General features: G+C 40.2%; 1 protein-coding gene across 3 annotated transcripts in view; it reads left to right on the plus strand.

Moving 5' to 3' along the window:
* Positions 1-22,193, plus strand: part of bltp3b (bridge-like lipid transfer protein family member 3B) — a 29,542-nt gene extending 7,349 nt beyond the window's left edge. The window contains exons 2-24 of one of the 3 annotated variants that reach the window (XM_030148887.1): positions 527-689; positions 2,178-2,216; positions 2,761-2,852; positions 3,108-3,297; positions 3,382-3,522; positions 5,206-5,373; positions 6,060-6,240; positions 6,425-6,508; positions 6,899-7,060; positions 7,577-7,692; positions 7,834-7,975; positions 8,454-8,647; positions 8,933-9,661; positions 11,545-12,233; positions 13,332-13,415; positions 14,127-14,275; positions 14,579-14,736; positions 14,991-15,141; positions 16,523-16,564; positions 18,660-18,919; positions 19,383-19,491; positions 19,659-19,822; positions 20,479-22,193. In XM_030148887.1, the coding sequence (XP_030004747.1) occupies positions 527-689; positions 2,178-2,216; positions 2,761-2,852; positions 3,108-3,297; positions 3,382-3,522; positions 5,206-5,373; positions 6,060-6,240; positions 6,425-6,508; positions 6,899-7,060; positions 7,577-7,692; positions 7,834-7,975; positions 8,454-8,647; positions 8,933-9,661; positions 11,545-12,233; positions 13,332-13,415; positions 14,127-14,275; positions 14,579-14,736; positions 14,991-15,141; positions 16,523-16,564; positions 18,660-18,919; positions 19,383-19,491; positions 19,659-19,822; positions 20,479-20,607 (4,336 nt within the window). In that variant the 3' untranslated portion in view covers positions 20,608-22,193. The remainder of the gene's footprint in view (positions 1-526; positions 690-2,177; positions 2,217-2,760; positions 2,853-3,107; positions 3,298-3,381; positions 3,523-5,205; positions 5,374-6,059; positions 6,241-6,424; positions 6,509-6,898; positions 7,061-7,576; positions 7,693-7,833; positions 7,976-8,453; positions 8,648-8,932; positions 9,662-11,544; positions 12,234-13,331; positions 13,416-14,126; positions 14,276-14,578; positions 14,737-14,990; positions 15,142-16,522; positions 16,565-18,659; positions 18,920-19,382; positions 19,492-19,658; positions 19,823-20,478) is intronic. The other 2 variants (XM_030148888.1, XM_030148889.1) reach the window with 2 other exon arrangements.
* Positions 22,194-24,599: the final 2,406 nt, after the last annotated feature.

Consider the following 24,599-nt stretch of genomic DNA (forward strand, 5'->3'; position numbering starts at 1 on the left):
CTGAACTACGGAGATCAATTAAAGGGCTGATAATCAACCTGCCAATGTGTGCAAATGATAAGTGGGTCATGGTCATGGACACAGATTTTGTATGTTTAAGTATGTTTATTTTAGCTAAAGTGAAAACCAGCACAATATACTGTGTGTGTGTGTGTGTGTGTGTGTGTGTGTGTGTCTGTGTGTGTGTGTGTGTGTCTGTGTGTGTGTGTGTGTGTGTGTGTGTGTGTGAATCACTGCAACTCACACAGAGCCTGTGTACACAGTGCCTTCACACACTGAGGTAAAAATATCGATACGAATTTATATGAGCACTGGGACCTTATGTCCTCAACAGTGTGAGGTTTGAGTACATTTTCCTTGCTGTGATCACACACAGACACAGTGTGTTACTTTAGTTTTGAAGCCTTTGTGCTCCTTTCCAATACACCAGTTGGGGTTTGTTTGGTTGTCCCATTGCTTTGCCAAGCACTTGCTTCTATAAATATCCCTAGGCTCAAAGCTGCATTTTCCCTTCTGTGTCTCGTAGGTTTGCTAAGAACCTGTCGCCAGACAAGATCAACTTGAGCACGCTGAAGGGGGAGGGTCAGCTGACCAACCTGGAGCTGGATGAGGAGGTGCTCCAGAGCCTCCTGGACCTGCCCACCTGGCTAGCCATCAACCGAGTGGGCTGCAACAAGGCCGCCATCAGGGTGAGGAAATGACCAAGTTTAGTTTATTGCTTTATTGCTTTTGCTTGATGTCATAAATTAACATCAACAAAGCGGATTTCATCCTCCTTATTGCTACGGTTGAAAGCCATGTAGCTTGTTCAAGGCTTATAATGTCAAATAACATGAAAGAGAGTGCTTAAAGTTCATGTACATGTTTTTATTTTAGGCCTCAATTAAAGAAACCCAGAAAGCAGCACAATTACATATTCATCAAGATACAACACAAACATCTCAGAGAGAGGCTGCATTAAAGACACACTCTAACAGGGTTGCCTGATGCTCACAGTGACCGTGGTCATCAGTCAAGCACCATATATAAGAGCAGACTCTGACACACCCTGGAAACAGTGAATGGAGCTGCGTGATTTACTTCGTGACTAGACTTTTATTCAGACCAAGGTCCACACTCCACCTCTTCTTTTCCTTCTCCACCTCAAGGCTTACTCTGTATTTTTCCATTATGTCCAAACTCATATCTCTGTGTTTGAGACATTGTAACACTAATTAGAAAGCTCTTCTTGTTAAGCAGGTTTTTCTCCTGATTGGTCCACATCCAGGTGTACTGATAATTTCTATAGTTTACTGACCTCATTTGCTTGTTTATTGGCAGTATGTGCTGTGGATATAATACACAAACCACCTAAGTGTGTTTGGAGCAATGCAAGTGGAGAATTGAAAACTGCAGGTCTGCTGGGTGACAGCTACAAGTTAAATTGCTTTTTAAAAAACAGAACAGTGATGTCTATCTTACTTCCTCTCTTCAGATCCCCATCTTCATTCTGTCTTCCTGTTATACAGCTAAATTCTACTCTCCTCTCAGTTTCTAAATGCGCAGTGAATCTTGTTTAACACATAACTGAATAAAAGTAGATTTCATAAAATTATGTTGTTCCCCGTTGTAGTTCTTCTAAGTGACTGCAAATGCAAACATAGTCATAAGATGATTGAAACACCTGAACTAGAGGCAGGTGTTGGCCCCCTACTGGAACCTTTGAGCATTTTTCCAGCAGACACGAGACAAATGAAATGTGCTACTAATTCAATTAGAGAACTGCAAATACTGAATACTTTCCAACCTCTTGATTTATGATGCCTCAAAGAATGAACAACTCTGCACAGCGGAAAAAGAACTGCAAATGGACACGACCATTCAATCTCTTTTTGGATAAATGCTGTATAATTTGACACAGGCTTGAATCAAGAGGCGGCGTGTTGAGGATTAATGGAACTCCAGAGCTGAATGAAACAAGCTACCAGCTGGTCTCGACTCACTGATTTCTTTTTCTTTCTTCCTCTCTGAACTACCTCGTCTGTTCTTTTGACTTCATTCAATTCTGCTCATTTCACTGGTCTTTAATTGCATTTGGGCATCATGTTGACTCTTAATTCCTTTCAACTAAACCAATAGACTGACCCTGCCATGTAGGTGATCAAAGGTTGAGCCACTCTTCTGTTTCTTTTTGACAGATACCATGGACAAAGCTGAAGACTCATCCCATCTCTTTGGTGAGTTTTGTCTCCCACTTTACCAGATTGATATTATTCTCCAAAGTTGTTAGAACTTTGGAATTTACCTTCGTTTTTACTGTAGTTATTTTGAGTAATTGCTTATTTATAGTTTAGTTTTTACTTTGATTCACAAAAGCCGGAATTTGTAGAATCAAAGAATGAATGACATCAACCATGATTAACAGAACCATTGTTTATTAAAGGTCCTATATTGTGCGTAAAGGCATGTTATTCTTGTACACCATAAACTTTTAATATAGCTTGACCACTGCTGACATTTTATCTGCAGTTCTTTTTTGTGTCATACTATATCGTTTATTGCAGATTTCTTTTTAAATTTCCAGTAAAAGAACTCTTTACAGTGCAATTTTTAGGTTTTGTTTAGTTATATAACCCTTCATGCTGGTTATTTTTTTTTTTTTTTTTTTGTCAGTCTACACTGACTTGAGGTATCCACCTAAACGACAATGAAAGCTAATTAAATCATTACATAAAACTTTAGTGAAACTTGAACCTAAACCTCCTGATTTTTGTTTTTCAGACTTTGGATAAAGTAGTGATGGAGATGAGTACTTGTGATGAGCCCCGTCCCCCCAATGGCCCGTCTCCTATAGCAACAGCATCTGGGCAAAGGTGAGTGCATGCGTTGTTTCTTTCATATACTTTACTTTAATGCAACAATGACTTTGAGGCTGTCTGTACAGTAAATATTTGAAAATTATTTGAAGTCAAAAGGTAATCAAACTTGCAGTTCTTTCCAGAGGTACATAGATATATATGTAGATACACTGTAACCTAAGCCTGATTCCCATTCACCTGTTACTTTGCATGTCTTGTTGAACTGTAGCGGTCTCTACTACCATGTGTCTCTCGGTGTCTCTTGTACAGTGAATATGGCTTTGCTGAGAAGGTAGTAGAGGGCATGTCTCTGTCCATCAACTCCATTGTGATCAGGATCAGTGCCAAGGCCTTTAACGCCTCCTTCGAGCTCTCCCAGCTACAGGTCTACAGCGTCAACACCAGCTGGAACATGAGCGACCTGCGTTTTACCCGCATCCAGGACCCACAGAGGGGAGAGGTCAGGATTCATTGTGTGTTCTCAGTGTGGAGTATTTCTGTCTCACATGTGTTTCTAATGCTCCACCCTGTTGGTTTGGTCCAGATCCTGACATTTAAGGAGATCAGCTGGCAGATGATCCGCATCGAGGCTGACGCTATTCAGAGTGCCGAGCACGAGATGTTGAGTGCCCCCATCCGTCTCATCACCAACCAGTCCAAGATCAGAGTCACGCTCAAGAGACGGGTCAGACAAAACAAACACATAAGAGACACACGAAACACACAACACAACAGATTTGATAAAGGTGAAAGAAGATTTTAAAAATACTAAAGACAAGTACTGTGTACCCCATCAACCAGCCCAGTTATGTATTCTGCGATCTTGACTCTTTTTTTTCATACTCAGTATGGGCACAAACATCACCAACTGTGATCATAAACCTCATATCCTCACACAATCAATTTCTGAAAATATCGGTAATGATCAAAAAGCCCATCTATTTGCTTCACTGCTGCATCCTAAAAAAAAAACTATAGTCTACTTACTTTTGAGAGCACATTTTTGTTTTCTCAAAGTAGTCTTCATATGCATTAACACTTTAGCAATAGATAAATCCAAATAAAAGACAGTGATGGAGTTATTAGGTTAATGGACACTGTAAAATGCCACATTGAAGATCTGAACTACATAAAGGTCTGTAACTAACCCTGTAACTAAGACTGGCTGATTACAGATACAAAGTCTTGTTAGGGACTAGCGATAGAAAATACAAGTTGATGTTAGAAAGCCCTGTATTGCTGGTCGTTCTCACAGCCTTAGAGCGAGGGGAATTGATTGCAGACATAGAGGCTGTCTTTGAAGCGATTTAGACAGTAGATGTATTAAATTTGTTGAAGCAGCCATGAAACCCAGAGTGCTCTAAGCAACATCCTGTTACCCACTGTGAACAATAATGCCTCTGTGTGACCTCACAGGCTGCAGGGCCAACAGTGGTGATTCATCACACTGATGCTGTGAACTTCAATACAGCAAATGATTATATTGGAGATTAAATATAATGCAGTGTAAATTGTACGAAAGACTTGATTGTGTTCTGTGAAAGTAATTAGTCCTCATTTGTTTCCATAGGCCTCTGAACTGCTGACACAACTGGTTTGTGTCAGATGCTGGTGCTAGTGAAGTTCTAGCAGAAAGCATAAAGGGACAAATTGCACTTTAAATGAAAATAAACTTTGTTTTTGCATATAGTGTGTCACGTTAAGTTAAGACTGCAGCATCAGTCAGGAAAACCACTCAAACCCTCAATAGGCAATATTCATCAGCATCAGTGAACAAAAATTCCTCAATAACCTTTCATCAAGTTACAATCAAAAGTGGTTGGGCTTCAGAAAAGCCATAGTGTGACTGACGATCACTGTTTTTATCAGAGTACTGGATATAGAAACAGGTGATTGAAAGCAGTAATGACTCACTACTGTTACAACCCCATTAGGTGCATCTCTACTGCTCAGATTTGTCAACATGACAGCACCCCTAAGTGTGATATTTTGACTTCGCATCTCCATAACATCATGAAACAGCATTGCTGCCTCCATCTTTATATTCAGTCTATGCTTAGAACAGAGAGGTGAGAGCTGTGTATTTTAATATGCTGGCATTTTAATTCCTGATTTTGAAGTTTTTATGAGATTGAGGTTTTCTGTACAGCTACACATAGCTAAAAGGACAGTTGTAACAAAAAAATGAGAAAAATCTAGGATTTTTCTGAATCACCTCCAACATTTAGGGTCCACCCTGGCCCTACCAGTTTCATGAAAATCAATAATAAAAGAATTTCCTTGTAAATGAAATGTTACATTTTTGGGACCTCTTAAGCTCCTTCCATCAGGAAACATACATCTTTACCAGTGGTTCTCCCTGTTACAGATTAAAGACTGCAATGTGGTGGCCTCCAAGCTGATTCTGGTCCTGGATGACCTGCTGTGGGTACTGACTGATTCTCAGCTCAAAGCCATGGTGCAGTACGCCAAGTCCTTGAGTGAAGCCATGGAGAAGTCAGCACAGCAGAGGAAGAGCATGGCCACTGAGGACCAGGTGCAAACACAATGACTTCTGCATACACTACTATTAACAATATATTTCTGTTTCAAATGAGGCCAAACATAATTTGCATTTCTCATTTCCTTCTTTCTCACTTTTTATAAATGTTCATACCTCTGCCTCTTTACCCCTTTAATCATTACTCCCTCCCTCTCCCTTTCATGGCCTATTTTCACTCTGCGTGGATGAGCCATGTCATGGTCCGATTGTTTGTCCTTGTATGCATGAAACTCACTTCTGTCCCACTGTGTGACATTTCCCTACTGCTATAGAGCGTCTGTCTGCCCACACTATCACTATTTCTCACCATTGTTCTCACTGTCTTTAGGTCTGTGTCCTATTTTCTCTCGCATAGAAACAAAACATAAATTCACTCTTCCCCCAAATTCACACCCATGCACATTCCAGGAAGCTCAAGATGGATAAGTTCTCTGTAGTTTGGTGTGACACGCCATCTGCTGGAGGGATTTAGAACTGCATTATTTAGATCTGAATTTTACTGAGCATCAGAGACTTCTTGACGGGCAGTTATATGTCTGAAGGATAACAGAATAGAAGTAAAAACTAAAATCCTGAACAAAAACATCACTAAACTGCATAACATACTATCAGCACTAGCATGAACACTGCGCATATCATTTACATGATTTCATGTCTCCACTTGCACATGTATTCCCTAGGTGTCATCGGCGCCTCCATCAGCCCAGCAGGTGCGAACTCAGCAGGCGTCCACAGCAGCCGACCAGAGTGCAACGATGGCAAAGCTGTTCAGTGCTTATGATGTATGCGAGACATCCCACCACCTCCAAATCACGCACCTCGACCTGCACATATGTGACGACATCCACGCAAAGGACAAAGGTACAGGTTTACATGTGTTGCACAGGGTAAAGATTCAGTAATGAAGTAATAATGAAATCCAGGCTTCTTATCGATACAGTAGCTATCGCTTTGGTCTTTTTTCATTTCTATCCATTGTAGCTTAGAAACATTTCACCAAAACCTTGAATTTGACTCTTTTTTTATGTTTTATTTCACTCTCCAGTGATCAATAAGAGGATAACAGGTGGGGCCATGCAGCTGTCCTTCAGCTCCATCACTTTGGACTACTACCCCTTCCACAGAGCAGGTACCTTAACCAACAGTCACGTGTTTTTCTTACAACATACAATATAACCTATTTACAAGTTTTCACAATTACTTACACATTTCTTATGGAATTTGGCTCCAAGCTGTACACACACTGTATTTTTTTCCTACAGTTTAATTAATGTTAATAGATGAAAATTAGCCCTGTAGTCCAACTAGCTGATTTGCAGTCTCTTATGTTCATGTTGATTAATGAGCACTGGCCCTGTCAAACAAAGCAATAAATACAAATACAGTACAAGCCAAATAAGACCCAGCACTTGGAATAAAAACGGTGACGCATTCATACAGCTGTTTGGTAATTGGCTTTATAATCTGAACTTTGCTGCAATTCTTTTTGTCCTTTTTTTTCCCCCCATGTCCACTTCAGGTGACAGCTGTGCTCATTGGATGCATTATAGCGAGGCCACAAAAACCAGAGAGGGCTGGGCGCGGAACCTGCTTGATGAGTTCAAGTCCAATGTGGAAATGTTAAAGAGTGCAGTTCGAGACCAGCAAGGCCCAACTACTACACACAGTTCCCCTCAGCATGGTAAACACACACAAAACACTCACATCTACAAATAGAGACACTGATTGAAGCTGAGTATATTTCTACTTGTTCTGGCTGTACAGTTTTTTTTCATATTTCTTGGTACAGACCCACATTTGGTTTCTCATGCAAGTCATATAAAAACACCCCTGTTTTCGCACCAGCATTTACCTTATCATGGGTTTTCTGTCCTCCAGTGTCCCTTAGGGACGATGAGTATGGGCCTCTAGGAAGTCAGGAGAGTGAAGGAGAAGGAGTAGGGCTTAGGGAGGCAGATGGAGGACTCCTAGAGTGGAGCCCACAAACACAGCCTCCGGCCCAGTGCTGCTGGTGCTTAGAGCCAGGTACCACGGTGTGTGTGCGCACAGCTTGGTGCGGTGATACACACCTTTTGCAAGGCACAGAGGTTTCCCTTTGGAGAACTGAGTGGTGACTGTTTGTCTCCCTCTGTGTTGCTCTGCTTTCAATTTATTCCTCTTTGTCTCTGCTCCTTTCTCTCTCTCTCTTGCTCTCCAGGTAAGATAAACACCTGTTCCAGCTCTTCCTTTAGTCCTCCTCCTCCTCAGACTCCCAAGACCCACCTCATGTCAAGCTCTGTTGTTCTCAGGATGGCTGACTTCAGCATCTACCAGGTCACTACAACATACTTTGACTTATAAATAATGCGTTGCCAAAAAAAAGGCAGCGTAGTTTGTAAAATAATGATTCATATCTTATTACTTACACCTCTTGACTGAGATTTTTTTTTTTTTTTTTTTTGCATTTTTTCTTAGGTATCAACAGCAGACCAGCGACGCTCCAGCCCCAAGACCATGATCTCCTGCAATAAAAAATCTCTGTACCTTCCCCCGGAGATGCCAGCCATCCATGTTGAATTCACAGAGTACTACTTTCCTGATGGAAAAGACTACCCCAGTAAGACTTTTATGTTAACACTTAAGCTGCAGGGCTTTTTTATATGTTCAAGAAGGCATAAACTCATTTGTGACATATTAATCATTATCTTTAGGCTATTTGCTGTGTAAATAATATTTTTTATACACAGAACCACTGTTTTGGCAGTCACACACCACCTTTCAGCTTTTGGACCTGTATAGCTCATTCATTCAGTGTAGGGGAAATTACTGACTGCTGTTCGGCTGAGAGGACATTGATTTTTGTGAAATGTGCACAGTGCTCACAATGAGTAATTACCCAATTAATTCACTCTATAGATTTGTCACACTTTCCCTCCACTATAAAACATACAAACAGCTGGAAGGTGGTGATGGTGGGCGGGGGGGGTTAACAGGAATACCATCTCTCTCTTTTTTATCCAAAGTATCACTCCTACTCCTTCTCTATGCATAAAGATTTTGTATCTCCTATTTGTTCCATCTGTCTGCCCCTCCAGTCCCGTGTCCCAATCTGTATGCCCAGCTGAATGCCCTGCAGCTGGTTCTGGATCCTCGTAGTCTGGTGTGGATCAACCTTTTTGCCCTTGACCTCAGGCAGAGTCTGGAGCAGTTCATGGAGATCTACAAGCTCAACGACTCACAGAAACCAGACGAGCATGTTGACATTAAGGTGGATGGCCTCATGCTCAAGGTAGGCGTGGAAACCACTTACTCTAACCTCAGGCTTTAAAGAATGAAAATAACAGGTATTGTTACATATAATTAGAGTGTTGACATTTTCATAAATTTTTATTATGTTTTGTATTTCTATTTAGCTTGACTACGTGTTGAGTGGTTTTAGTTTCGTTGTTTATTTTTGATGTAGTTCTAGTCCCAGTTTTTTCAAGTATTTTGAGGAAAGCTGTGATTTTTTTTTTTTTATAGATTTGATCTTGAACTATTAAAACCCTGTAACCCTGTGTCTCCTCCTCTGTAGGTGGTGATTCCTACAGATAAGGACCCTGCCTGTCCCGCAGACCTTCCCCGCTCCATCTCAGTGCAGACCTCAGAAATGGTGGCCACAAACACCCGGCATCCAGCCAACTGCACCCGCTCCCACCTCGAGGCACTGCTGCAGGCCTTCCAGGAGGAGAACTTCTTCTCATCTGCTTTTTCCTCATTCCCTCGCACCTCCACCTCTTTAGCTCTCCTACATCCCGTCTTCCAGCGTCATGCTCATGAACAAGACACAAGGCTGCATGACATCTACCGGGGCCTTGTGGTTCCCACCATGGGTACAGAAGCCCTTAAGATGCCAGCAGCCACTGACTTTTGGGCTTTGCACTTTGCTCAGTTCTGGGTGGACTATGAAGGCACTCGTGGAGGCAAAGGACGACCGCAGCCCTTTGTGGACTCTTTCCCTCTCACTGTGTGGGCCTGTCAGCCAGCAAAGCTCATTCAACACCAGGAGAAGCTGAGAGGCACAGCTGGATCAGGTCTGTCCAGGAGCACCTCTGCAGAGGGAGTGGGACGCTTGCAGAGGAAGCGTTTACTAAAGGAGTATTACAGTACTGATGGTTCTCAAAGCAATGACGCAACATTGCCACCCACTAATGGACTCCATAAACCCCCCTCATTGGAAAATCTACCTTCCTCCTCTTCATCCTCAAATAAAGATGCAGATGTGCATGTGTTGGTGCATGTGCAGAAACATTTAAGTGCTCAGGTATGTTTTTTGATTCGTGTATTTTTCAAAACCACCCACCAGGTTGTGATGAGCTGTGAATTTTATAGACATACATTTATTAATAACCATTAATCACCCATTGGAAATCAGCCATAATATCTTCACAGATTTCAGTAGATAGTCCAGCTTCCTCTCACCGTCCAAAGACATAAATCATAATCGGTTAATTGGTCACTCTAAGTCACCTGTAGAGTGACTGGTTATTCATATATATATATATATATATATATATATATAATCAGCCTTGAATAAACTGCTGACATGCAGGGTGTACCCCACCTTCAACCCTCTTGAGGTTTAAGTGGTTCAGAAAGAGGATGAATTGACAATGCATGTTATGACTTACAATTATAGACAAACATATGGACAGATTATTAACAACTAATGCTTTTTGATTTTTCCAATATGTTACATTAGACATATTGCTACTTAGTTATTTTTGTAGTTTGTAAAATAATGATTAATATCTTATTACTTAAATATAGTTAAAGAATCATAACTGTTAGTGAATAATAACTTAACTGGGGTAACATTTTAAGTATTCTTCTGGAAAGTGCGTTTTAAAATGATCTGCCAGTCTACACTTAAACTTTCTTTAACACTTGACATAAAAATGGGGAATGTCTGTATTGAAAATATCTACACTTCAGTATGCCATATTACATAGTGTCGTTCACATTAGCATTTTGAAACCCACATTCTCCACAGTTTGTCTGGCTGAATAAGACAGAACCTCTTCAGTAGTCACTCTTCTGCATTTGTTGGTGTGTTTTTATGGAGTAAATTATCAGTTTGGCTAATTAATCAAGATTGTAAAATGACTTGTTCTGCAGTTTATTTCTAACTAATATGTAGTTGTTGGCAGAAGTTCACATAGTGACTGTTACTGATAATAGCTAAAAATATGAAAATCACTCCCATCTAAATTTTTAGAGCTAGTTTTAATGCTCAGCAGTGGATTTATAGCTCAATAACTTTTGAGTCTAATGCCCAGTTTAGCAAGCAGTGGTTCCCAACCTTTTTTGTCTCATGACCCCATTTTAACATCACAAATTTCTGGCGACCCCAGACATTCAAAAAAGAGACTTTTTTTTTTTGCTATAATTAATTTGTTTTTGATCATGTAATAGTTTGCTATACTGTGTTGCAAATAAACATTAATTTTAGATGACATTTAGTCTTATAATGTATATTATTGTGGACGGAGGCCGAAAAGCCAGGTGTAGATTACTGCACAAAGTGAGACTTTTATTTTCCTTTGTCAGGATATGTACAGTCAGTCCATCTTGGATTTACAAGGCTGACAATTAATACTGAACAAACAAGAACTCAAACTATGAATTATGAAAGAGCTGCAACATCTTAAACTGACCACAATGAACATTTGAAATATAAACAATACCACAGTGCCTCAGTTTCAGCTTCACAGTTTGTCAGTTCTTTTATGTATTGGGATTCTCTCTCAACTCACCATATATTTTTTATCAGTAAGTTTTTTTGTATTTTTATCAATTACTAGAAATTTCAGGTGACCCCATTTGAATTCCAGGCGACCCCACATGGGGTCCCGACCCCAAAGTTGAAAAAAACACTGAATTAAAGCCAGTGAATGTCCATATAATGCTATTAGCCCTGTTGCTACTTAAACTGTATTGTTGATATGCCTTTCATGTTCGGGAAGAAAAACATAATTAAGCTTTCCAATTTGGAGGCAGGAGTAAGACAACATAAAATGACAAGAGCTTTATGATTGACCTCAGTGTGAGACTGTAAACATCTGAAGGACCGTTCACCTTATAAGAGGTCAGATCACTTACCTGATCGTCATATTAATTGTCTCTGCTCCAACTGTTTGTGTCCAGGTGAGCCACCGGCAGTATGTGTTTCTCATGCACCTACAGCGCAGCATCAAAGCTCTGCAGCAGACCTTACAGCAGGACCTGGAGGAAATGGGTTCCAAGAAAGACCGCAAGGATCCTAGTCAGCGCCCTGCAGACCACCAGCCTTTCACTGTCTGTCTGGGCCTTCTGCTGAAAAGTGCAGAGGTGTCTCTCCTTTTGAAGCCTGTCCCGCAATCCGAGGGCGGAGCTTCTCCTCTGGGGTCAGAGCTCTCGCCCTCAGAGAGCAGAGGAACACTGGAGCCTGGAAATGACACAACTGAGACTGGTGAAAAGCCTGAGAAGGGCAACGAAGGACCAGGGTGTGGGTCTGAGGGCGGAGTGACCAAAGGGCAGTGTACTGTAGACCAGCTGTTATGTGGAGAGGGCTCAGATGGTCCTGCCCCTCTTGTCCCCACGTCCTCTTCAGCTACATGTCCAGACTCAAATCACAAATCCTCCCTGGAGGAGAGGACTTCAGCTAAGAACTCAGGGAGGTGGAGTTCAGAGGAAGGGAGTGAGATGGTGGATGGCTTGAGTGGGGGTGACGATATTGGAACTGGACTAGATTCCAAAACCCAGACAGGTGACCCCCTGTCTGACCCACTCTCCAACAAAGACTGGAGTGATAAAGACAAGACTGGAGCTGGAAAAATGCCTCAGTCAATATCCAGGTATTAACACAAATAAATTATACTCATCCAGTGCATTATATCTGATTGTTGAGCAGAATGAAGCTTTTAGGTTGTTAGATTTGAACTTCATAGTAATTATTATTTCAAGTACTTCAGGATTACTCAATTATATTTTAGTAAGTACAGTTTTTTCCAAATGGCTTCAACAATGACTTCATCATTGCAAGTTGCCACAGGGTTTCAGAGTTTTAAAAAAATCTGAAATCCAATAAGCTGAATTTTAGAGCATATAATGATTTTGACACATTTTGTTTTGTTGAAGCTTGTTGAAAATGAATGTGAAGCCCACTGCACCTTTAGCCAGAACATGAACATGTAGAAATATTTAAAGAACGTTTGGTATGAAGGCATCAAAGCATTAAGTCATAAAAATGTAAAGCTACTTTAAAAAGGCACCAGCAAACTTATTCCCTCACCCAGTTTTGTTGTTTTTACATTGAGAGATTCAGAAGTCTACTTTCAATGCAACAGATCATAAAAAATGTCTTAGACTGTGTTAAAAACATCTTAAAAAGTCAGAACTTGTTGAAACCTGTAGAAACCCTGTACCTTCAAGGTGAGGCATGCTTTGAATACATCACTTTTCGCTTTTTCAATATTTTTTTGACAAATTTTTTACAGCAATTTTATGTAGTATTTAGGTAACAAAAATACAAGAACTCTTTCTAAAAAGAACATGTCAACTCAAGTCAAGGATCACATGATAGTTTAAGTTTCCTAAGCGAACAATACAGCATTATATTGTTTTTGCCCTGTGTTTCACTGTTTAACCTACCTGATAAATCTAATGAATGCGTCTCTTTAACTTAATCTGACTGTCTGAACACCAGAGCTGTGTTTTGAACTCCCATGAGTCTTTGTCTGTATGGATGTTCAGCTTTTTTTTTTTTTTTTAACTTCACCCTTGTCTCAGACATTATTAATGTCAGCTGCTGCTGCAGGCTACCAGGTGTTTTTATGTGTTTTCTCACATACTTGTCTTTCAGCATCATGCATTCTTAACTCATTCTACTTCCTTTCTGCCTCTTAAGCTTTGCTTTGACACATGCAAGATGTGTGTGTTTTCTCTTTATCAAGGAAAGGAAGTTTGTCTGTGGTTTCTGATCTCCTCAGCTCCTCAAACTCCAGCAGATCCACCTCCCTTTATTCCATGTCCAACATGTAAGGCACTGGATCTGTGACTAGCTGTGCTAATGGCTGTGTGCAGGTCTAAACCTTTATGTGTCTTTGTGATCCTTGGATGAATACAAAACAGTGAGAACGTGGGTGTATGTGAATCCCCTGTGGGCATGCATTTGCATGGGTGCATGACACACTAGTTGTTGTGTGTGTGTTTTGTCTTTTTGTGTTAAATGAGTAGGTGCTTCCTGTGTTTGGTATCTACCTGTCGACTAATTGTACAGATAAAAAGGAGCTTCTTGTTGGTGACAGTTTCTTCACCGACCCTGTGTTCTCGTTCTTTTGGGAGTTACTTTGATTTAGTCTGTTCTGATTTCCTTTGGATCCTCTCTGGGAGGAATGCACACTTGGTTCTTACAAGACCTTAAACAACACGACACAAAGGAATGAATAGCAATATTCATGATTTATGAAGTAAGCTCTGTTAGCTCTGTTCAAGTGCAGTTCTCTTGACTCATTGTTAACATTTAAACTACATTCGTATCAGAAGCAATGAAATGAAAATACTGAACCTGCTCTTTTCTCTGTTTAATCTTCAGTCATTATTGCTGTGAATCGGTGTATGCATGGACAGTGTTGACTAAGCAGAAATGTACTAACAAAAATAATGAATTGTTTTAAATGCTAGTTCTAATGCACTATCTTGTGTGAACCCCCCCTTTTCAACCCCATCTCTTCCTGTGCATGTTGTAGTGGTCGTCTGATGCGAGATCGCTCCCAGTCCAGTTTCTCAGTGTCCTATAAGAACATGAAGAAGAGTCCATCTCTGCAGTCTCTGGACAACATCTCAATAGACAGCTACCTGATGGAGGACGGAGATACATACAGCCTGTTGGAGAGAGGTGCAGCAAACGCGTTACACTACAACATTGTTATAGTCATACAATGGCTTCCATTCATCCAGATAACATTATTAGAATTTTTTTTTGGGTCATCTGCCAGAGCCACTACTCTATGAGCTCTGACTGTAGGGGGTGGAATGAAGGAAATGTCCCTATAGGCAAAAGGAATCCTTAAACATGTAGAATTATTATTACTGGAGATTCATGTACAGGCAGATGTACAGAGCAGCAGGTGGCAGCATTGTGCTGCTGTTAGTAACTTACTGTGCTATAGTGGAATGTGTCTATATGTTTGGTTTACAGATGACGTGTCCATCTCAGGCTTCAAGGATGTCATAAGTGAACAAAGCGCCACGGAGAACGCCACTGAGGTGGTGATTGGCCAGGAGCAGGAAGAAGGCGTGTCCCCCGACAGTGTCAGCGCCACCTCACAGAGCATTGATGAGCCCACCAAAGATATAGTAAGAAACAACACTTGAGAAGCTTTGAAAATGATTCTTCTGGTTTTGACAATAACATGGAATATAGAGAAAACTATTCTAGTGTAATGTGTACCATACAGGACTGAGGTTCAAGTATAATACAGAAAATGTAATAAAAACTTCACATTTGAGCTCGGTGTGGTAGAGCAGGTCCACAGAGCATGCATTCAGTGCCAGCAGCTGATGATGTGGACTACAATTTTTGGATCAATTTTGTGTGCGCTCTCCCTCAGGTGTCCGTGCTAGTATTGAAGGTGCAGTCGGTGTGTGTGGGCATGGAGGTGGTGGGTGAAAGCACAGCCGTGGCTCTGGAGGTGGGCCAGGTTACACCCAGCCAGCTGGGCAACGTCAGCCTCAGACAGTACCTCAGCAACCGCAGCCTGGGTAAGAACAAGTCCGCATACACGGTTACAGGTGCACCATCTTCTAACCCTTCCTACAAGATGTGTATGGTGTGAAGAAATGTATGGCCAGAAGGGTGGAAAATGCTACACATTGAGTGTCTAAACACTGTACAACACAATCTTTTATTTGCTTTACTTCCAGATTGCAGTCAGAAATACTCAGTGACCCTTTTACTGACCGACTAAAGTCTGAGCATGTGTACATTAATAATGTTGTATAAGGGTCTGCTTATTACCTGTAACCCACTCTTTCAGTGGTTTATTTTCAGCTGTCAATTACATTTAACTATTTTAGTAAGTTTACACTTTGAGCTATGTAGTATTAGTTTAACCCATTTAACATTAACATTCTTGCTAGATGTTATGTATTTTCAACTACAATGTGTGATAAAAGACGTTTCATCTGACTCATGTCAGCTTACCAGTTATTTTACATTTACTAAAGATCAGCATGCCATCAATGTGTTATCATTTTGGTTTTTCCTCTCTAATACATGCATGTGGATTCATTTTAGTTACTTTTTCAGCAACTGCACATGCAGCTCTGGGGTTCATGTACCCTGTTGGCAAATCATTGGTTTAGCAGTACTGGTATACATAAAAGAAATATATTCGTTATGACAATATAAGAAAAAGCAGCACACTGGAATTAAGTCAAACCTGGCTCTATTTAACTTCTGAACTTGTTGATTACATGAAACAGTTTGAAAACAACAAACAAATAGGAACCAACTGAAACAGGCTTCTGTGGAGAAAGACTTCTGTGTGTTTCTGTAAGTTTCAGACTAAAGATTTGGATCTCAAAGTTCAGTCTAAATCTCTGTAAAAAACAGCTGTTGTCACGTGGTTTGGCTTGTCAGAGGTCTAGCGCCGGACCAATATTAGATTTTTGGTGCTGACTGCAATATTAGGGACTAAAATATTTCGATATATCTGCTTATATAAATGTAGAATCCAATGATTCCTCAAATGTGATACTTAAACACAAAGATATGCAATGGAAACAGTTGTACAGTAATATTTTGTTTAACTTCTAAAAAACAAATAGTTACACCCTGTGATGAGCTGGCAACACATTCAGGGTGTTCATCCCTTGGCCCATTGGTAACCAAGATAGGCTCCAGCATCCCCATGACCTTTCCAAGGATTATGCAGTTCAGAAAATGAATGGATTAATGAAAAAAACAATTACTTGGAATTAATATAGGAAAATTAGTTCACTGACACTGATGTACTGCCCAACCCATGCATTGGCTGGACTCTACAAAAATCTTCAAGCATAGGCTATAGGCAACCATTTACATTTACACACTAGCACAGCCACCACCTCCTTTTATTTACACTGCCATAACTCCCCACAGGTATGGTGTGCTCAGTACCAATACCTGCTCAAAGCAGCCAAGGTAACTGCTGTGTGTTAATTCACCATCTGTAACTTAACATGCATGCCTGCCTCTGCCTCTCTGTTCACACTTGTATGTAAGCAAATGTGTTTGTGTGTGTGTGTTTTTTCCCGCTGAAAATGTCATGTCAGATCTCATTTGCAGAATCAGGACTTTGCTCAGCGGCATGCACTGCAGATGCACATAGATACAGTGTGTTGGATTGCAAGTGACGGCATGAATTCTTTACATTTTTCAGCAACAGAATTGTTTGTGTCACAATGAGATCTTTTCCTCCTGTTTGTGTGTGTGTGTGTGTGTGTGTGTGTGTGTGTGTACAGCGCTTAAGGGAGGGTAAATTTGACAGTAATGGAGTGAGTGGTCCCATTACTTGCAACATTAGGCCCAGAACCTTGAACGTCTTCGTGTGCAGCCCACCAGTCAGTCAGATTCAAATTAACTGCTACTATGTGCCCAGACAATGTTAACCCCTTATCTCCCCATCCTCCCCCCTTTAGATTTACCCTGAGAGCTCTCTCCTTCTCACCCTCCTACCTCATTCCTCCCTCTTGTCCACCACACCTTCCTCATCTCTCCACTGCAGCAGACTTCGCAGTTTCAGTCCAGCGATTCAGGCAATGAGAGAAGCGCCAGCTTTTCCCCTCACTACCTCTTCTCCCCCTATCTCATAAGAGCAAACCCTCCTTCTCTTCCCCCACCTTTCTTTTCTCCCCACCTTTCCTCCTCTCTCTTCTCTCGCCCTCCTACTCCATCTTCTTACTAATCCTCTTTCATTTAACTCCCCCCCCCTCTCCATCTTTCCTTCTCTTCATCTGTCTCCTTCTCTAGGCCATCTTTTCTCGTCCTTCCTGTCTTATCACAGTCTCTCAGTCCTTGGCTGCTGGCCTCCCCTCCCTCTTTCTCTTTCTTTCTCTCTCTTCACCCACTCTCTCCTCTTTTTTCCTCAGCATTTGCTTCGAACTAGCTGAGAGAATATGTCATTTTACTTGTGAAAAGCTGACAGTATTGTGTGTGCATGAGTGTATAGGTTTGCCTCTGAATGGTTTCTGTAGGACCTGAAATTACTTTATTAACAACCCTTTACCAACTTTCCTTCAGAGAGCCAATTAAAGGATGTAACACACTTCTCACTGTCATAAAGATGTTTTTCTTGAAGTAGCCATTGTCATGCATTGCTGAATGTTGTTATTCCAACTGTGACCCATGGTGTCTGATGTCTGTCAAGAACCTGTGCTTGCAACTTTGTGCTTGCCATCTGAATTAATTAGTCTTTGTGTGTGAACTGGTTAAGATGGTGTGAACAGAGGGTTTCAATTACCCTCCAAGTGGGTTCAACACTTTTCAGCCTCTGCTTTCATCAGTCTTTTATTTTCCTCTTACAGTCTTTGCTCACATCTTTAACCTACTCTTCACCTTTTCTCAAGAAACAAACCTTGTATCGTTCCTCTTTGGGTTGCTCAGTGAAATTCTGTCCATTCGGGGGTGAAATACTTTTCTGTATCAGCCTTTTCCTGTCACTTCTGATCTTAGTTTTCTACTTCTCTCCTGGAGTGTATAATTCATGAAAGGAAATTAATTTTAATAGTGATATTGGTGGGTGTTTCCTCAGAATCCTCTAATCTCTAGTTCTTAGAAATAATTTAACATCGCCACCATAAAGAACCTGTGGGACTGAAAAGTTTTGACTTTTCAGTCTCTTTCAACCCACCTTTTTCTTAAATCCCTTCACCTGCTTATTTTCAGTTTCTCCTCTCCCACTCCTCTTTCTGATATTCTGCTTCTTTTTGCATTTCCCTTATCGTGCCTCTGATTTCAGTCTCGTTCACATTTGGCACTAACATTCACCCTGACTAATTTGTTTTTAGACAGAGCAAAGTTTCACAAGTCTAGCTCTAAAGACACGTTCTGCACAGTAGTGTATACTGATGATCCTACAAAATAATAGTAATACATTTGTGTTTCCTGAGTAATTGCAATCTCTTCATTAAAATCAAATGGATCTGGTAAAATCAGTCAGGAGTAACTGTGCTTCAGCTGGTTACATCTTCACTGCAGAAGGTAATGTTAACTGCAGCCTCTGTGTGCTCTGTCACAGCCGGTGGTGAGATCAGCTCTGGGTCCGTCAGGGGTCTCCACAGTCCGGAGGTGTGTGCTCGTCTGGAGTCTGGTCCCTGTGCCGCTGCTCGCTCCCCGCTGGCTGAGCGCAATGGTTTCCTGCAACTGCGTCTCCACGGATACCAAGCCAGCTTCCTCATGTCGACACTGCGCAACCTAGCCCTCTTCTTGGAAGATTACTCAGCGCCACAGGTGCTGCCCATGGAGATCAGCGTTCGAGATACACATATCAACTTAAAGGTCAGAAAGCCTGATGATATGGAGCAGTAGTGGTACTTGGAAAGGATTTTTAGTCGACCTTCAAACGATGCCTGTAGTGGCATAAAGTCTCATACTTTGTTGTTTTACACTAAGTTTATCATTGCACATGTGTACCTGCAATATTTTAGTCGAATACTTGTCCTGTTTTAGCTGGTGCTGTTTCCGTAATAGACCCCATAATTCACTGCCACACAGAACAGCAGCTTCCATAACCAAGTTAAACATTTCGAACCGTGGCCTAATTGGAATTTGGATTTGAACTGAATGTTTAATGACATAGAAAGGCCTTTTTGCCTTCTCTCTAGGGTTTCTTCACGGGTGAGTACTTTTGCTGTAGAGCTGACGTGGAAACCTGGATGTGGATAATTTCTCTCTCACTCTGCTCCTTCCTCATACACGTACTTGAATAATGCCAACACGATATGTGCTGTATCTCCGGCAGGATGACGGCCCCCGTGACAATCCTTCCGACTCCGAGCCTTCGCCGATCACCCTGCATGTGGACAGTCTGATCATACACAGGAGAGACGACGGGTCCTTCTCTATAGGGGGTAGCAAACACAAACTAAAACTACACACGCATATGCCAGATATTTCCACCCCCACTTCAGCTCTGATTCACTCTTATGTAACATCCTATAAACGCTAAAAATCCACGATCACTGCATTCACACCCCCAGTACGCCTCCTGTTGACTTTCCCTCCTCTTGCCCCGTAGTGGACACAGCAGCTGAGCCGAAACCCGGGAAGGAGACACAGCTGATCAACAGCTCTCTGAGTCCTGTCCCTGAGGCTGTGGGAGTGGGAGTGGTCTGTGGCATTCCAAAGGCGACACAGACTCAGGCCCTGCCCACCAGCCCCCAACCATCTTCCAGAGAAAAAGTAAGATATGCAAAACACTGCAGAGAACAACTATTTTAGAGTTGTAGTTCAACTATGATAATCTGCTGAAAAGTAAAGAACCCTTTTTTTTTTTTTCAATCAACATTCTGATACATCACAAAAAGATTGAATGCCAAATGCTATTCCATCTCATTATTTGGCATCCTTTTTATTTTACAGTGGGAAGATATTAATCAATTTATGCAAAATAAAAAAATCACATTTTTAGATTGAGAGCACTGAACTGAACAGTGATATCAATCTTAACACTTCTTCACCAATGTGAATGACATTACAGAGGAAAAGTATCATGAAGGTCATGTTTTCTGTAACTAAAATTAGTTTGTTCTCTATATAAAGCCTCAGAACCCATTCTGTTAACAGATGTAAACATGAGAAGATCCTCAACAGACAAAAATGACCATATCACTGTCAAACGAAGATTGTTTTTAATTATATTTTCCTCTTCTTCAATTAGACCAACCTACATCCTCCTAAATCTGGAACTTTAAATTGCAGTGTTAAACGTTTATGTAATGGACAGGTTGATATTGCGATTTTGTTTGTGAATCAATTAATAATGTCACCCTATTTTGCATTGAAACCCAAATTTATGAAACGCTTTAACATGCCCCTTTTTCATTATTTGTTTGCAGTTATTAGTAGAGGAGAATGAATGTTTGAAAGTGGAGCTGTCCCGAGCCAAGATGGCGCTGGCTGAGGCACAAATGGAGAAGGACTCACTCCTGCACTGCATTAAGAATCTCAAAGCCAACACCAGCTAGGCGTAGCTGTCCCTCCTTGGCCTGCCAGCCAGTCATTCATTCATTCAGCCCCTCTGGTCCACAGTAATGAGGACTGCTGCTGACGGACGGGAGTAAAGGTCAGAGAAATAATTCAAGTCAACATCAACGAGGAAAGGCTAAGAGGGATTTCTGGACTGAAATGGCTCCCTTTGCGCGCTTACTTGTGAATTGAGCCACCATGTGACTTCAGACTTTAGAATAATTCCTTCATGAAGCAATGCAGAGTCTGGGACAGACTCAAAAATGTTTTTACACGCTTTGTTGTCACTTTTATGTTCTCCATCTGGTCTTCTTGTTTGGCAACAGAAGCCAGGTATATCTGAGTAGAAGTAAAAGAAGAGAACTTAGTAAGATTCAATGTGTGTGAAAGATGATGAGGCTCTATATCCATGGTTGTGCCTACAGAATACTCTCCCACACTTTTCATTTAGTGTGAGTAAAACAATCACAACTGATCTTAAATAGGAACACTGAATGTTGTATCCTCAGAAGAATGTCTACAAAAAAAAAAACAACTTATTTTGCACTGCAGTGGAAGTGAACTTTTAATTTAATGCTTTCTTTTTTTGGATGGGACGAGGCAAATCAGTCACTTGTCCTCAGAGAGGGTAAAGTGTATATTGTATAAGAATGTGAAATATTTTCTACAGAACTCTAAATAGTTATGCAGTGTTTCAGCTGAATGTGGATGTGTGTTTGTGTTTCATTCAGAACAAGCATTTCATTACAAGCAGAGTAGGAATTTCTATCCTCTGTCAGTTCCACAGCTTTGTCTGCAAAACACCCCACAATAGGTCTGTACCCCTTCATATTTTTCTAAGTGTAAATAGCTACTTAACTTGTGCAGCACTTTTAAAACTATAAACTACCAGAACTGTGAGAGAACAAGAGTTAAATCAGCGAGTGGTGAGAGCAGCAACACTGTTTTGAGAAGTAATTCACGTGTCCTTACAGAATGGTGTGTGAAAATGAGGGCACTTACAAGCTGCCTGTCTGCATTTACTGGATGTGTGTGTGTTTATGTAAATTTTTAGATCTTTCATGTGTAAGTTTTCATGAACAAGCAATGCCCACATCTGCTGCTGTTCCATGGGTCACGCCTGAGAAATAACTTGAGGGGGAACTCTTTGAGTAGGTGGTAAGAAACAAAAACAAATACATTCGACTTTTCTAACAGCACACGCTTTGCCACAGCACAAACAACTGTACATGGACTTTATAAACTACGCTGTCCCTCTTACAGTTAACAATAGATTCCATACATGCATCAGTCTACGTATGTACTAGACATAACTTGTACTTCAGTTCGGCCCTGTTCATTTCACTTGAGATGGAACTGTTCTCTGCACAAATGTCAAGACTTGAAATTTAACATGATTGTATACAATATTTTCCAGCTTCCCTGCCTCATATCACAGCCCTCCTCTTCTCTCCCTCTCCGGGAGGTTGCACCCTCAGAAAAACCTGTGGAGGTTCAAAAAAAGAAAATACACAAGTGACAAGTTGTATTTTGTTTGTTAAAGCTGCTGAGATACTAATGAAAATAAAAGGTTATCCAATTTAAATAGTTTCCTCTGAAAAGTTTTGGTGTGAATTCTTTTCTATATGTTTTGAAGGCCATTATTATTATTATTATTATTATTATTAGTAGTAGTAGTAGTAGTAGTAGTAGTAGTAGTAGTAGTATTAGTATTAGTATTAATAATAATAATAATAATAAGTATTATTGCAACTCATTCAGTGGTCAGTTTTTGGTTTGCATATATGATGGGTTGATGTACTGTTTTCTGTGGTTCCTGAATATAGTGCTTCCAGGACTGGACATAATGTATAATAATAAGGACAAAAACTCTGCAGGTGAAATATGTCCACAATAAAAGCAAACCAAACCAAATTTGGGTCACTAATAATAATATATTAAAGTACTGGGTTGATACATTATGCATTGGTGTTCATACACAGTGCCAATTCAGTATGCTTAACATAAATAAAAGGAACCAAAGGAAAGTTGTAAAAACGAAACAAAACAAAAATATCACAGAAAATAGTCAGAGAATCTAATGAAATCCATTTTAAAAATGATTTTAAAAAACAGTCCTCCAGACTTGCATGGCAATAAGAATTAAGTTATAGTGTGATAACAGGAGTGTGTAAGTTATTGAGTTCATTCTTTGGCAGATAAAAGCAGAAATGTTTTTATCCTGGATATAAAAATGTCTACATTTTGGGGAAATCTAAGCTCCACTGGCAGTTCATTCCAGTTAATGGAAATGCAGCTTCTGTGTGTTTGGTCTGGTGTCTGGGCTCAACCAGCTGACCTGAGTCCTACTTGGTTTATATTCCTTAAACATATCAATAATATAGTCTCTGCCTAAACCAGTCAGTGATTTATAGACTAGTAGAAGCACTTGAAAACCTGTTCTGTAACTGATTGGAAACTAGTGTAAAGGTTCTAGAACTGCCATAATGTGTTCTGTTCTCTATGTCCTGGTTAAAAATAGGAGAGATTTAAAGGCTATACACAGCTGAAGAAAAGAAAAGAACAGTATGAGTGCATTTAACAGTAGTTATTTGATGACCGTTCATGAATGTTAAGTTAAAAAGGATACAATATTGGGTCAAAATTGATGGCTTAACGAGAATAAGTTTGTCTCTGAGCTACCAGTTCTACTCCAAACTTTAGAATACATTCACTTTTCATATTTCTTCTAATGTAGGATTTATACATCTAATATAATATAATCCTATGTATAAATATGGTGTCACTCTTTATCATGTAGCTTGAAAACAGTAGCTAACCAGCACTTTGGTCATTTTTCTTTCCAATTCATCTTATCAAAGTACACTGCTGTCCATAAAGTTGGATTCAAATATTTTTACTTCTTTTTTTTTTTTTTTTTTTTTTTTTTAAATGATTGTGACAATGTGATTTATTCTTGACAAAGTGTAACTGGGACTCAGAATGTAGTCACTGTACCAGGTCAAAGGTGATTACTGATGTGTATAAGCAGGAATAAAAAGAACCATGTGTCTGAAAACAAAATTATTCCAACTTCATGGGTAACAGTGTTAGCAAGATTTAGCACATTTTATCTACGGAGCAGCTAAAAAAAAAAAAAAAACGATAGACAAGAGAAATCTGTCTAATTGTCAAATCTCAATTTCTTTTCAGATTAAGGGCTGATTTTTTTTTGCCTTAAGTGAAGGCTGAAATAACCAGTTATTTATGCTTCAAAATTCTTCTTTATATATTTACTGAATTTCAGAATTCTTCATTTCATAAATGTACAGGTTGAACATTTAAAACAATTATAATGTTAGGTGTTTGATCAACATCCAAATATGCAGAACAATTAAGTAACAATACAACACTAATACATTTGTTTTAGCTCTAACTGTTTTAGCCGACAGTGTAAACAAAGTAACCTAAACGACAAAAGAATAATGCAGATGTAAAATATACAGCTGTAATTATTATTACCATTTAGTCACCAGTGCTCAGTTGTTGCCTTATAACCTTGAATTCACACATTTAAGTCCACTGAAAATGGATTGTAAAAGATGTACCACAAGCATCTTTATGGATTTCCTGGGCATTTAAGTCAGTATTTTCCACTTCAAAACTGGAAAAAAGTGCAGCAAAAGCTCCTGCGGGAACATTTCGTCTCCAACCCAGTGAATAAATCAACACCTACAAAAAGTACAGTTTAGGATGCTTATAGAGCTTATAGGATAGAAGATAAATACAGTAATCGGTTTGTTTAAGGCTGAAACGAGGTTGAAGTTACTTGTGTGATAAGCAGGGACTCTTTCTCTCCTTTAAATGTAAGCAGTCTTTGTGCTCAAATGAGCTGCACTGAACCACTGCAGGAGAGTACTTGGACTTTGTGCACATAAATGGTCATGACATTTTATGGCTGAAGTAGTGCAGTGAGTCATAGAAGGGCATTAAATGTTCAAGTGTCTGAGAG

Source organism: Sphaeramia orbicularis, chromosome 12, assembly GCF_902148855.1.
Source record: "Sphaeramia orbicularis chromosome 12, fSphaOr1.1, whole genome shotgun sequence".
Classification (NCBI taxonomy): Eukaryota; Metazoa; Chordata; class Actinopteri; order Kurtiformes; family Apogonidae; genus Sphaeramia; species Sphaeramia orbicularis.